The sequence below is a fragment of the Anguilla rostrata genome, chromosome 2 (genome assembly GCF_018555375.3).
Source record: "Anguilla rostrata isolate EN2019 chromosome 2, ASM1855537v3, whole genome shotgun sequence".
In the NCBI taxonomy this organism is placed as follows: Eukaryota; Metazoa; Chordata; class Actinopteri; order Anguilliformes; family Anguillidae; genus Anguilla; species Anguilla rostrata.
Genome location: NC_057934.1, coordinates 70,645,755 through 70,660,505, shown reverse-complemented (window position 1 = coordinate 70,660,505; position 14,751 = coordinate 70,645,755). Strand labels below are relative to the sequence as shown.

General features: G+C 48.0%; 1 protein-coding gene across 1 annotated transcript in view; it reads left to right on the top strand.

The window, feature by feature from the left end:
• The first annotated feature begins 784 nt into the window (after positions 1-784).
• The window catches only part of tmc8 (transmembrane channel-like 8), a 19,963-nt gene continuing 5,996 nt past the window's right edge, over positions 785-14,751 (top strand). Inside the window, exons 1-13 of the mRNA XM_064323448.1 lie at positions 785-1,079; positions 3,746-4,142; positions 5,314-5,462; positions 7,850-7,984; positions 8,551-8,594; positions 9,240-9,379; positions 9,685-9,832; positions 10,494-10,661; positions 10,969-11,210; positions 12,795-12,933; positions 13,549-13,589; positions 13,834-13,840; positions 14,634-14,751. The exon at positions 14,634-14,751 is cut by the window's right edge and continues 13 nt beyond it. Of these exons, the coding sequence (XP_064179518.1) occupies positions 1,040-1,079; positions 3,746-4,142; positions 5,314-5,462; positions 7,850-7,984; positions 8,551-8,594; positions 9,240-9,379; positions 9,685-9,832; positions 10,494-10,661; positions 10,969-11,210; positions 12,795-12,933; positions 13,549-13,589; positions 13,834-13,840; positions 14,634-14,751 (1,768 nt within the window). The 5' untranslated portion in view covers positions 785-1,039. The remainder of the gene's footprint in view (positions 1,080-3,745; positions 4,143-5,313; positions 5,463-7,849; positions 7,985-8,550; positions 8,595-9,239; positions 9,380-9,684; positions 9,833-10,493; positions 10,662-10,968; positions 11,211-12,794; positions 12,934-13,548; positions 13,590-13,833; positions 13,841-14,633) is intronic.

The window sequence follows — 14,751 nt, the reverse complement described above, 5'->3', positions numbered from 1 at the left end:
ACAGTTGGCACTGGCACAGTCAGGATTCGAGCTGGCAAGATCCTTGCTAACGAGCGCCTCTGCTGGACATGCCACCAATCGTGTCACACAAGCTCAGTTTTTAAAACAAACCGCCTCATCAGGTCTGTTTTTTCACCTATATTGGTATTTCCCAACCCTCCAAATGGAGTCACACTAAAGTTCCTTTGAAAGCGTTCGTGTACATAATGCTCGGTTCAAGTTTAAATTTGGAATCTTGTCGGGAAGTCATGCAACTGCATCATTTCTTACAGCGTCATCACCCCGAGAATTTGTGCTACATTTGGAGTGAATATTAGTTGCCGTTATACACCCACACACATATGATACACACACACACACAAACACACACACACACACACACAAACACACGCACAAACACACGCACACATATGATACACACACACACACAAACACACACACACACAAACACACGCACAAACACACGCACACATATGATACACACACACACACACACACAAACACATTATTGTGGCAAACAAAACCTGCATATAATTACTGAAAATGCTGCCCACATAGTTTCACTCTTGTGCTTTTTCAGTCCTCAGAAGGTGTTTTCAGTGTTGCCAGAGTTCATATGACCGAACAAAGGATATGCAGCACTGCTGTGGTCTAGCAGTCTGCTGGCTGCATTTTTTTTTAACCAACAAATTTACCGAAGCCGTGCCGTATCCGCGTTGGCGCCACGCGAGAGCGGTCTTGCGCAGCCTGATGGGGGTGGGTTGGAGAGAATCAGGAAGTGGCCGTCATCTGCTTCCTGTCACATGCTAGCCGTCGCTGTGCTGCTGGGGACTGCGAAGGCGTTCGCGAGCCAGGTGTCTCTCCGCCAGGTGTCTCTCCGTCAGGTTTTGTGTGGAGTTTCCGTCCAGCTCCCGCGCCCCCTCCTCGGCGTCTCTGTGTGTCCGGGACCCCCAAACCCAGGACGGGCACCCTCATCCCGGATTGATTCGTCGCTCCCCCCTTACACCCCACACCCCCTCTTCCACAGTCAGAGCAGGAAATGGCACACAGCAGCGGAGGCTTCTTCATGCTCCAGTCAGGTACAGGAGAGCGTCGCCTTTCAACCGCTTCGCAACGACACCGAGTTAAATCAGCTCCGGCAGAGTGAAAGTCACTCTGGTAGACTCCATCTTGGGCTCTGTTCAGGGTCATCTGCACCACTTGGGCTGTGGCCCTCTGTTAAACGTAGCCAGAGTGCTCTTTATTAAAATGGCTGTGGATTAGTTGAGTGCTCTTTATTAAAATGGCTTTGGATGAGATAACTGCTCTTATTGTGCCTGTGGCCATGTAGGATGTTCCTTGGCAGTGAAAAGTAGTTGTTTTGATTTGATGATGTTTGTTGGTTTTATGCTTTGTTGAGTGGCTTTAACTTCTTATCCAGTTGGTTTTTTGTCATTCGTGTCAAGACTCTGTCTCCCTATATGTGTATGTTCCTCTACATGTTTGTGCATGTAGGTGTGTCTGTGTGTGTAAACAGATGTGTGCTGTGGGTTTGTATGTGCGTACAAGAAGCAAGGAAGTGCGAAAAGCTATTTCTGTAAGAGGAAGTAGCACCTGACAGAAAGAGAGAGGACTTGTGCTAGTGTCGGAGAGTTTGTGTGTCTACATGGACAAATGTGTGTGTGTGTGTGTGTGTGTGTGTGAGCGAGGTAGAGTAGGAAAGAGAGATACTTTAATTAAATAAATGCTTGGTGATTGACAGCTGAATGCAATGGTTTACAGTGGGCTCCAGAATTATTGGCACCCTTAATAAAAATGAAGAAAAAAGGCTGCATATAACAAATGACACAGATAATAATCTATATGTTCAAACATATGAGAAAACTATATACTTTTATTTCAATACATATACTCTCATGCTTCAATGTTTTTTTATTAAGTAATCTCATTTCTTTTCTGAAAACCATAGGTGCCATAATTATTGGCACCCCTAACAAGTATTGTAAGTAAAATCAAACAAATGAAATTGGCAATACTTTTACTTAATTTAGTTAATCTCAGTCTAAAGGAACTATATTGTGTCATTCCATCATTTCCAGTTTCACTAGAGAATAAAAATGAGGTAACAATCACTTTGTCATCCATCAGCATGGGAAAAGCCAAATAACTTTCAATTCAGAAGACACTGATGATAATTTACCATCACAAGTCTGGTAATGGGTACAAAAAAGACATAAACGGTTTAAACATACCACTTAGCACTGTAAGGGCAATAATAAAAAGGTGTAAAACATATGAAATGATTGAAAATTTGCCAGGAAGATGAAGCAAGTGCATGGTGTCCCCACGGACGATGAGGAAGATGGTGAGGGAGGCCATTAATAACCCATGGATCACTGAGATTGGTTTGTTTCTAAAGTCTAAAAAAAGACATTAAATGGCACCTCCATACCAACTAAATCTTTGGAAGGGTGGCATGAATATAGCCCTTACTGAGCACAATGAACAAAACCAAGAATCTGGAGCTTGCCAAACCTCATTGGAATTATGACTGGAAGAGAGTGCTATTGCCAGAAATAGAACGTTTTGGCCATACACACCATCAAAATGTTTGGCGGCAAAAGAGGAAGGCATACAGGAGAAGCACCTCATACCTACTGTCAGATATGGAGGTGGGTCATTGATATTTTGGAGATGTTTTGCTGGCAGTGGTCCCGGGACACTATTTTAGATCAATGGCACAATTAATTCAACAGTGTACCAGGAAATTCTGGCAGAAAATTTGATTGTCTCTGCTAAGAAGCTAGGACTTGGTCATAGGTAGATTGTCCAGCAGGACAATGCCTCCAAGCATACATCAAAATCTAAACAGAAATGCTTAAGTGAAATCAACATCCATGTTTTCCAATGGCCATCTCAGTCTCCAGACTTAAATTTCATCAAAAACCTGTGGTCTGAACTGAAGAGGGGAGGGGGTCCATAAGCGCAAACCCAAAGATATCAATGATTCTGAAAAGTTCTACATGGAGCAATGGTCAAAAATCCCTCCAAATGTGTTCTGTAACCTTATCACAAATTATAGGAAAAGACTCATGGCTGTCATCTTTGCCAGGGGTGTTTTCACAAAATATTAAACCAGGGATGCTAATAATTGTGGAACCTGTTTTTTGGGGAAATATTTTTATTTATTTAAAAGATTTAAGACTTTGGTTGATTCCAATGAACACTAGCACACTAGTTTACACATGTTGGAAAATAAAGCTTATGTCAATAACTCTATTATTATTTAGCATTTTATAAAGCATTTTTTGTGCATGTTTATCAAGGGTGCCAATGATTCTGGAGCCCACTGTATGTGATTGTTGATTGTGTGTGGATGTTTTTCACCCTTGCTGTCGCGGCACAGGCTCGGGTGAATTCTGCTTTTCTGAGAGGCATGCATGGTAGAGGCTGTTGGTGCTCTGGAGGCTGTAAAGGCTGTCCATGGTCTGGAGGCTGTAGAGGCTGTCTGTGGCCTGGAGGCTGTAAAGGCTGTCTGTGTTCTGGAGGCTGTAGAGGCTGTCTGTGGTCTGGAGGCTGTAGAGGCTGTCTGTGATCTGGAGGCTGTAGAGGCTGTTCGTGGTCTGGAGGATGTAGAGGCTGTCTGTGATCTGAAGGCTGTAGAGGCTGTCCGTGGTCTGGAGGCTGTAGAGGCTGTCCGTGATCTGGAGGCTGTAGAGGCTGTCTGTGGTCTGGAGGCTGACACAGGTGTTCTGAACCCTTGCAGACGACAGCAACGTCTGTGGCCTCACTGTGGAATCCTGCGGCCGCAGTGAGTTTGAGACCTTCCTGGAACTGCCGCACTGCCTGCCGGGTGATGGCTGGGACAAGGGACCTCACATGAGCCTGCAAGATGAGGGGTCCTACAGGGGCCTGCAAGATGAGGGTCCCTACAGGCGCCGGCAGAGTGAGGAGCCCTACAGGGGCCTGCAGAGTGAGGAGCCCTACAGGGGTCTACAAGATGAGAGGCCCTACAGGGGCTTGCAAGATGAGGGACCCTACAGGGGTCAGCAAGATGAGGGGTCCTACAGGCGACAGCAGGACCACTTCCCTGTACGTGATCGGGACCCCAACCTGCCCCTCAGAAACCTGCCCTTGTCCATGCAGGAGAAGAGGAAGACCAGGTATGTCATTGGCAGTGTGGTACCTGAGGACACCTGTACACACCATATCACTATGGTACCCAAACACATATATACACACCTGTGTACATCATACCAGTATGATACCTAAACACAACAATACATTCCTGTACACACCCTGTCATTGTGCTACCCCAACACACTTTTGCACGTTATTGGCTTTAGGTAATTTTACAACAATATCGAAAACAGCAAGTATATAAAGAATCGCAATGGTGTGGCTGTGGAGTGGTTGAGTAGAGATCATTTTCCAGCTGATTTAAGGGGGCATTCTTCCTCAATTAAAAACCCTGCTACTACTCCACGCTACAACACACTCAAACTGCCTACACTGCCAAATGTCGACAGTATTTTTCTTCTCTGATATCACTGAAGGAGAAGAAAACAACAGACAGAAATGCAGCAGCTCTGGTTTTGTGGGACAGAGCACAGATCTCCCTGAGACAGAGAGGGATACAGCAAACAGCCAGGGATTGTGTATCACACAGACAAAAGCTGGTTCTTACGAGGGCAGTGCTGGGTGTTTCTCCTTGCCTTTTTGTATGTTTGGCTTGGAGCGCTGAAATCTAAAACTCACTAAACCAGTTGAAAGACGAATGAGTGTGGAAACCTGGCCCTGCTGTCATTTAATGCAGTTTAAGAGTGTGTGTGTGTGTGTGTGTAGACTATATGTATGTGTATGTGTATGAGTGTGCATGCATATGTTTCTATGTACATGTGTGTCAGCGTGTGTGTAGGAGTATGTGCATGTGTTTGTCTGTGTGCGTGTATGCGTGCAAGAATACACTTGTGAGCATGATTGTGTTGTGTGAATGGTTAACATTTGAGTGTGTGTATCTGTATACGTGTGTGTGTGCATGCATGCACTTACATGAGTGTGATTTTGCATGAACGGTTAATATTTGAGTGTGTACTTGTGCATGCGTGTGTGCATGCATGCTTGTGTGTGCGTGTGCATGCGTATGCGTGTGTGTGCATGTGTGAGTGTGTGCGTGTGTGTGTGTGCGTGTGTGCTTGTGTGCTTGTGTGTGTGTGTGTGTGTGTGTGTGCATGCGTGGAATGGGCCATCTCTGTGATAGCGGTGAAAGTGGAAGTTCCTCATTTTCTGTGCTGAACGGAATGGTAAATGCTGTTATGTTTGTTGGCCAATCAGGGATCGACGGCAGCAGCAGAGGCTCAGCATTGGCTGCTGGGAGTCTTGGTGGCAGAGCCAGCGCATCGCAAGGAGGCGGTTGCGGGAGCAGGTTGTCAGGACGATGTGTGGACTGCAGCCCTGGAGGAAGGCCTTACACACCATCGAGGGTGGGGGGGTGCTTCTGTTGGGGGTCGGTGTCAGAGTGGTAGTGGGTTAGGTAGTCCCCTGAACCCAGTATCCCACATCATATTAAAACAGCATAAAAACAGCGTGTGGGTTACTGGATTCAGGGGCAGTAATGTGGGGTACTGGATTCAGGGGGCAGTAATGTGGGGTACTAGATTCAGGGGCAGTAATGTGGGGTACTGGATTCAGGGGCAGTAATGTGGGGTACTTGAATCAGGGGCAGTAATGTGGGTACTGATTCAGGGCAGTAATGTGGGGTACTTGAATCAGGGGCAGTAATGTGGGGTACTGATTCAGGGGGCAGTAATGTGGGGTACTGGATTCAGGGGCAGTAATGTGGGGTACTGGATTCAGGGGCAGTAATGTGGGGTACTGGATTCAGGGGCAGTAATGTGGGGTACTGGATTCAGGGCAGTAATGTGGGGTACTGGATTCAGGGCAGTAATGTGGGGTACTGGATTCAGGGGGCAGTAATGTGGGGTACTGGATTCAGGGGCAGTAATGTGGGGTACTGGATTCAGGGGGCAGTAATGTGGGGTACTGGATTCAGGGGCAGTAATGTGGGGTACTGAATTCAGGGGCAGTAACGTGGGGTACTGGATTCAGGGGCAGTAATGTGAGGTACTGGATTCAGGGGCAGTAATGTGGGGTACTGGATTCAGGGGCAGTAATGTGGGGTACTGGATTCAGGGACAGTAATGTGGGGTACTGGATTCAGGGGCAGTAATGTGGGGTACTGGATTCAGGGGGCAGTAATGTGGGGTACTGGATTCAGGGGCAGTAATGTGGGGTACTGGATTCAGGGGACAGTAATGTGGGGTACTGGAGTCAGGGGCAGTAATGTGGGGTACTGGATTCAGGGGCAGTAATGTGGGGTACTGGAGTCAGGGGCAGTAATGTGGGGTACTGGAGTCAGGGGCAGTAATGTGGGGTACTGGATTCAGGGGGCAGTAATGTGGGGTACTGGATTCAGGGGCAGTAATGTGGGGTACTGGATTCAGGGGACAGTAATGTGGGGTACTGGAGTCAGGGGCAGTAATGTGGGGTACTGGATTCAGGGGACAGTAATGTGGGGTACTGGGTTCAGGATTCAATAATGTGGGGGTATCATTAGTGAATAATAAGTTCAATGTAAATGCAGTCTGCAGATGTATATAGAATCACAAATGTATGAGAGCAGGTGTGGATATGTCATAGTTTTGGGTGATAGCACCATTTCTTTTCCATCCTGTGCCATTCTTTCATTTATTACGGCATTTGGTTTTATTCCTGCACCTTTTCTTCAGTTATTACGGCCATTTAGTGTCCTTCATTTCCTTGAGTGAATTATACTCGTGCAAATCTGTGTTTACGATTTGCACCTGTTGGCTTTCTATTTAAACCCCTAGCAAACCGATAAGCTTTGCTTCAGTGTCTACTTGCGTTACACGAAAGCCTTGGTCAGTTTGGTAAGAGTTTTAGTTGTTTTTGTTCAGTACTAGATCAGTCCCTCTTCTGTGTCCTTTGATTTATGCAAAGAGTTACTGCGGAACTGAATTTTGAGATTATTAGATTGGGGGCTACTAAGTTAGCACTAATATCTTTACTCATATCTACAACTCTCTTGTGGTTCTTTTGACAGCCCTCTGTGCGAGGGCTGCTCTCTTAAGTTCTCATGTTCACCAATCTATTCAGACTGCCATTTTGTTTTAGTATACTCATTAAGTATACTAAAGTATACTATACCAGTATACTCTTTAAGCCTTAGTTTCTTCACTCTGTACTCGGGTCATTAAAGCTTTTTTCTTTGGGATAGTCTCCCATGGGAGTATTGTTTTTCTTTTTGTTTACTTTTCCCCTATCCTTTTGTCTCTAACGAGACTTAGTGGTTATTCCGCCCAGGTGAATACCTTAAAGTATCCTGACCAGTTGCGTTTGGTCTTCCTAATTCCCCACTCCCTCACAGTAGAGGTGTAGGTATGTATAGGAACAGGTGTGTATAGGAGCAGGTGTGTATAGGTATAGGTGTATATAAGAGCAGGTATGTATAGGAGCACGTGGATAAGAGCAGATGTGTATTGGAGCAGGTGTGTATAAGAGCAGGTGTATATAAGAGTAGGTCTGTATTGGCATAGGTGTATATAAGAGCAGGTTTGTATAAGAGCAGGTGTATATAAGAGTAGGTGTGTATAACAGCAGGTGTATATAAGAGTAGGTGTGTATTGGAGTAGGTGTGTATAAGAGCAGGTGTGTATAGGAGTAGGTGTGTATTGGTGTATGTGTGTATAGGAGCAGGTGTATATAGGCATAGGTGTATATAGGAGTTGGTGAGTATTGGTCGAAGCGTGTGCTGTGCAGATTTAATGGTGTCTGCTCTTGGTTTGTGCAGGTAAATTTGGTGTCGGGGTGAAGGCATACTTCACCTTTCTGCGCTACCTGCTGTACCTGAACCTGATACACTGTCTCGTCATTAGCGGTTTGGCCCTCACACCTGTACTGTCCGGGAAACACAACTTAACACATGGTGAGAGAGCGAGGAATCTGCCCCTCCAGTGACAGCAGGCACTGACACTCACTGTAACTGTCTGTAATAAGCACAGACACTCGCTGTACCTGTCTGTAATAAGCACAGACACTCGCTGTACCTGTCTGTAATAAGCACTGACACTCACTGTAACTGTCTGTAATAAGCACTGACACTCACTGTAACTGTCTGTAATAAGCACTGACACTCACTGTTACAGTCAGTAATAAGCACGGACACTCACTGTAACTGTCTATAATAAGCACTGACACTGTAACTGTCTGTAATAAGCACAGACACTCGCTGTAACTGTCTGTAATAAGCGCAGACACTCACTGTAACTGTCTGTAATAAGCACAGACACTCACTGTTACAGTCAATACTAGCACTGACACTTACTGTAACAGTCAGCACCAGTACTAGCACTTACTGTAACAGTCGTTACTAGCGCGTTACTACACTCACTGTAACTGTCAGCAATAAGTACTGACACTCACGGTAACTGTCTGTAATAAGCACAGACACTCGCTGTAACTGTCAGTGTGTTTTCTTTCTTTTCTTTATAGGTTTCATAGACACCGACTCTGTGTTGGATCTGTTTTTGCTGACGGTACGTTCTGAACCTCAGCACCATTCTGTCTATGGGGAGATGGGGAGGGGCGAGGGGGGGGTGGGGTGTCTCTGAAAAGATCTACCATGGTGAGAGGGGTGCGGTAGAGTTGTGGTACAGTCAATTTTGAGTACAGTACTCAAATCTAACAATACAAATGAGTCCAATAGGGAATATATATACCCTGTAAGGGCTGATTTAACACTCAACATTTTACTGCGTGGGGCTGTTTCGTACAAATGAGAGACAAACTGTTACTCTTTCTTTAACTGAACCACTAGAGCAGAGGTGGGCAAGGAGGGCCGTATCTGTTTCTGCTTTTCATGCCAACGTCTGGCCTTAATTACTTAGCCATAAAAATTATGCCAAATTACACTTCAGCTGCATTTCTCACTAACCACACGAATGACAGCCAAAGGTTGTTCTTGTTTCCCTACTGTGATGTAATCTATGGGTGAACTAGTGCTGGCGTGTGCAGCCGTTTCGCTCACTTAGCCTGGGTAATTGATGGAAACAAAAACCTGCACCCACACCGGCCCTCCAGGCCTGGAACTGCCCACCCCTGCACTAGAGGCTGAGTACAGCACCTTTGTGCAGCTAGATTGAACGCACCCCTCTCTCTGGGCTCTCTTCCTTCCCCTGCAGGGCTTTGTGGACCGTTCCCCGGTCTTCTACAGGTTCTACTCTCCCGTCTTTCTGGACTTGCCATGCCGAAGCTCACCCCTACTCTTCCTCCTGGCCATTGCCTCCCTCCTCACCCTCAGCATCATCATGGTGGTACGAAGGTGAGACCACACACACCCACTTACACACACATGCACACGCACGTGCACACATGTGCACAGGCACACACACACGCACACACACACACACCCCACCCCACCCACACATACATACACATACACACACACCCCACTCACACACACACACACACTCACACAAATACACACACACAGAACACACACACACACACATACACAAACATACACAACCCCACACACAACCCCCCTCCCCCCGAACACACACACAAACACACACCCTGCCCTTCTCACCTCTCTCCCTCATGCTCCACCCCCTCACCTTTCCCCAGGACAGTGATTGGCTACAAGCACACGTGGATGCTGGGAAGGCGCTACAACCATCACTTTAGCTACAAGGTGTTCTGTGGCTGGGACTTCTGCACCCAAGTCCCTGAATCAGCTGTGCTCCAGCACAGCTTAATCCGAAACGACATCAAGGTCAGGAGCTTTACACATGCTGAAACCACAAAAAACACTAAAACAGAAAAATAAATGTTATTAAATGAAAATACCATATAAATGTGACAAGGCGGCAGATTGAAATAATTAAATAATATAAAGGAGGATTTACACAAAATACAGGTAAAAATGTAAAGGAAAAGATTAACTGAAACTCAGTAGAGCGGAACTCCAGTGGTCAGTAGAGTAGAACTCCAGCGGTCAGTAGAGCAGAATTCCAGTGGTCAGTATAGCAGAACTCCAGTTGTCATTAGATCAGAACTACAGTGGTCAGTAGAGCAGAACTCCAGTGGTCAGTAGAGTAGAACACCAGTGGTCAGTAGAGTAGAACACCAGTGGTCAGTAGAGTACAACTCCAGTGGTCAGTATAGCAGAACTCCTGTTGTCAGTAGAACAGAACTCCAGTTGTCAGTAAAGCAGACCTCCAGTGGTCATTAGAGCAGAACTCCAGTGGTCAGTAGAGTAGAAATCCAGTGGTCAGTAGAGCAGAACTCCAGTGGTCAGTAGAGTAGAACTCCAGTTGTCAGTAGAGCAGAACTCCAGTGGTCAGTAGAGTAGAACTCCAGTGGTCAGTATAGCAGAACTCCAGTGGTCAGTAGAGTAGAACTCCAGCTGTCTCCTCACCCCTCTTCTTCCTCAGCTGGTTCTGGAGGAGGAGCGTTTTCACCAGCACGTATCCCAGAGGACGTTCAGGCAGCGGGTGCAGCTTTACTTTGTGCGTGCGGTACTCAACTTCCTGGTCATCGTGCTGCTCAGTGCTTCCTTCTACCTCATCTACTATGTCACCCTTGAGAGCTCAAAGACAAAGGTGAGCTGAGGATCACAGGCTGGGCCTATAACAAATATGGGCTGCTAGCGATTATGAGCCGCTAACTAGTATGGGCTGCTAGCGATTATGAGCCGCTAACTAGTATGGGCTGCTAGCGATTGTGAGCCGCTAACTAGTATGGGCTGCTAGCGATTATAAGCCGCTAACTAGTATGGGCTGCTAGCGATTATGAGCCGCTAACTAGTGTGGGCTGCTAGCAATTATGAGCCGCTAACTAGTATGGGCTGCTAGCGATTATGAGCGGCTAGCTAGTATGGGCTGCTAGCAATTATGAGCCGCTAACTAGTATGGGCTGCTAACGATTATGAGCCACCAACTAGTATGGGCTACTAACGAGCATGTCTCTCTCTCTCTCTTTCTGTTTCTCTCTCTCTCTCCCTCTCAGAAACCCAAGCTTAGTCTGCTGGTTGAGTACCTCACTCCCATCACCATCACCATGGTGAACTTCCTGCTGCCCCACCTGTTCCGCAGAATCTCTGGCTTTGAGGATTACTCCCTCACCGTCCAGGTCAACATCACCTTGGTCAGGTGTGTGTCCGCTTCTGTACCCCAGAACCTGTACCTCACCAGTCCCAGACCCCTCTCACCTGTACCCCTTCACCAGTTCCAAAACCCTCTCACCTGTACCCCCTCACCTGTCACAGACCCTTCTAACCTATACCATTCACCAGTCCCAGACCCCTCTCACCTGTACCCCCTCACCTGTCACAGACCCTTCTAACCTGTACCATTCACCAGTCCCAGACCCCTCTCACCTGTATTACTCACCTGTCACAGAAACCTCTCACCTGTACCCCTCACCTGTCCCAGAAACCTCTCATCTGTACCCCTCACCTGTCCCAGATCCCCCTCACCTGTACCCCTTACCTGTCCCAGAACCCTCTCACCTGTACCACTCACCTCTCCCAGAAACCACTCATCTGTACCCCTCACCTGTCCCAGACCCCTCTCACCTGTACCCCTCACCTGTCCCAGACCCTGCTCACCTGTACTCACCTGTCCCAGACCCCTCTCACCTGTACCCCTCACCTGTCCCAGAACCCTTTCACCTGTACCCCTCACCTGTCCCAGACCCCTTCTAACCTATACCATTCACCAGTCCCAGACCCCTCTCACCTGTACCCCCTCACCTGTCACAGACCCTTCTAACCTGTACCATTCACCAGTCCCAGACCCCTCTCACCTGTATTACTCACCTGTCACAGAAACCTCTCACCTGTACCCCTCACCTGTCCCAGAAACCTCTCATCCTTACCCCTCACCTGTCCCAGATCCCCCTCACCTGTACCCCTTACCTGTCCCAGAACCCTCTCACCTGTACCACTCACCTCTCCCAGAAACCACTCATCTGTACCCCTCACCTGTCCCAGACCCCTCTCACCTGTACCCCTCACCTGTCCCAGACCCTGCTCACCTGTACTCACCTGTCCCAGACCCCTCTCACCTGTACCCCTCACCTGTCCCAGAACCCTTTCACCTGTACCCCTCACCTGTCCCAGACCCCTTCTAACCTATACCATTCACCAGTCCCAGACCCCTCTCACCTGTACCCCCTTACCTGTCACAGACCCTTCTAACCTGTACCATTCACCAGTCCCAGACCCCTCTCACCTGTATTACTCACCTGTCACAGAAACCTCTCACCTGTACCCCTCACCTGTCCCAGAAACCTCTCATCTGTACCCCTCACCTGTCCCAGAACCCTCTCACCTGTACCACTCACCTTCCCAGACCCTCACCTGACTCACCTGTCCAGACCCTCTCACCTGTACCCCTCACCTGTCCCAGACCCCTCTCACCTGTACCCCTCACCTGTCCCAGAACCCTTTCACCTGTACCCCTCACCTGTCCCAGACCCCTCTCACCTGTACCACTCAACTGTCCCAGAAACCTCTCACCTGTACCCCTCACCTGTCCCAGATACCTCTCACCTGTACCCCTGATCTGTCCCAGACCCCTCTCACCTGTACCTCTCACCTGTCCCAGAACCCTCTCACCTGTGCCTCTTTGACCTGTTACCTGTGCTCCTCTCTCTTGTCTCAGAGCACTGTCTCATATCCTCACTATACTGACACAGACTGAATTATAGCACCTTTTCCCATTGTCTCACAGGAGCATCATCCTCAAGCTCGCCTGTTTGGCCATCTTCCTCTACTCCCTCCAGCAAAGCATCTGGGGATGCTGGCCGCCCAAAGTTAACTGTTCTTCAGCTACGGACAACTCACAGAATTCCTCACAGCATCTTCCACAGGTACAGCTTCCTCCACATTCCCTCTCTCCTCTTTTTTTAAATCTCCTCTCCTCTCTCCTCCTCTCATCTCCCTCTCTCTCTCTCCTCCTGTCATCTCCTCTCCTCTCCTCACCTCTCATCTCCCTCTCCACCCTCCTCTCTCTCCTCTCTTTCCTCACTCCTCTCTCTCCTCACTTCTCTCTCTCCTCTCTATCACCTCTTTCCTCTCCTCTTCCATGTTCATAGTAATATTGTAAACGTAATCATCTGAATCAGATGTGGGAAAAGAGGGCTATGTCTGTTTCTGGTTTCCATGCCAACTTCTGGCCTTAATTCATTAATTAGCCCCTAACATTTACGCCATCTGACACTTTGGCCACATTTCTTGATAAGTGCATGAATGACAGCCAAAGACTGTTCCTGTGTTCCTACATTACACCCTGCTGTCATCTAATCTACGAGTGAACCAGTGTTGGTGTTCCGGGCCGATCAGCTCGTTTAGCCAGGGTAATTGGTGGAAATGAAAAGCCTGCACACGGAATTTCCCACCCCTGATCTAAACATTTTTTTTTTTTTTTGGTCTGTTTATCCTGAACACGCTGAGTGATTTTGTGTCCTTTGGCTTGTGCTTTGCAGTGTTGGGAGAATCAGTTTGGGAAGGAGATGTACAAGCTGTGGTGTTGACTTCTGTCGTTGCCTAAAGCTTCCTGTGGATGGCCAAGGAAGTAGTACACCCCTCCCCAGCCCCCCCCCCCCCCCCCCCCCCCCCCCCCCCCTCCCACCCCGCATAACTTCATGCTTGCAACCGATGATACACCATAAAAAAGGATCAACCTGCGATCGACCCCCCCCCCCCCCCATGAATTGCAGCCTTCATACTGTCTCTTCTAAAGGGTGGGTTTGTCTTATCTGCATGGACAGGCTGCTGGTGAGAGTACCCATCACACTCTTCCTGAGGCATGGAGCCGACTTCCTGGTCCCTTCAAGTGCTGACCTGTGACAGCAGACTCGTCACCTGTTGGACCGTGTTACGCCACCAAAGTCTGCCCACATCAGCGCTATCCTGTCGTCTTCTAAAGAGGTGGAGGTTTGGGGGTGGTGGTTCAGTCTTTTGAGGGCAGGTTAGAGTGTGAGGCGTTGGGTGTTTGGATAGTTGTTGCTGTTGGGGCAGTTGGGGTGGGTTGGGCGTTGGTGGGACTTGTAGTTTTTGGCATGGGCTGGAGTGTTGCTGGACTAGGTATTGGTGGGGTGAAGGAGCCCTCGCTCTCCCTTTGTTAGTAGTAATTACTCTCAGATTTGAGTGTTTTCAACCTCTCCCTTTTCACTGATTCAGGGCTCTCCGTCTGTCTCTCTCTCTCTCTCTATCCCCCCCCTCTCTCCCTCTCTCTCCTCTCTGTCCCCCCTGTTTTTTTTCATTTCACCTTTATTTCACCAGGCAAGTCATTAAGAACAAATTCGTATTTATAATGGCGGCCTGGCAAGCGACAAAAACCACTTAAGGGAAGGGGAGGTGGGCTAGAAGATAAAAGCATGTTAAAAGCACAAAATACATCAATAATAACAAACTGAACATAGGCACATGAAAGCACAGGCAAGCAAACACAGGCAAACAAACAGTCAACAAACGACAGCCTCTCTCTCTTTGTCCCCCTCCCTCTCCCCCTCTCTTTTTCTCTCTGTCCCCCTCTCTCTCTGCTCCACCCCCCCCCCTCTCTCTGTAGTTTGTGCTGTTCCGTTGCTGTGAGCCTGCTCAGAAAATGTTCCGGGGATCTCAGTCCTCAGTCTGGTTCCACTTCACCCTGCTGCTGGGCCTACTGCTGACTGTGGTGACGCTGGGCA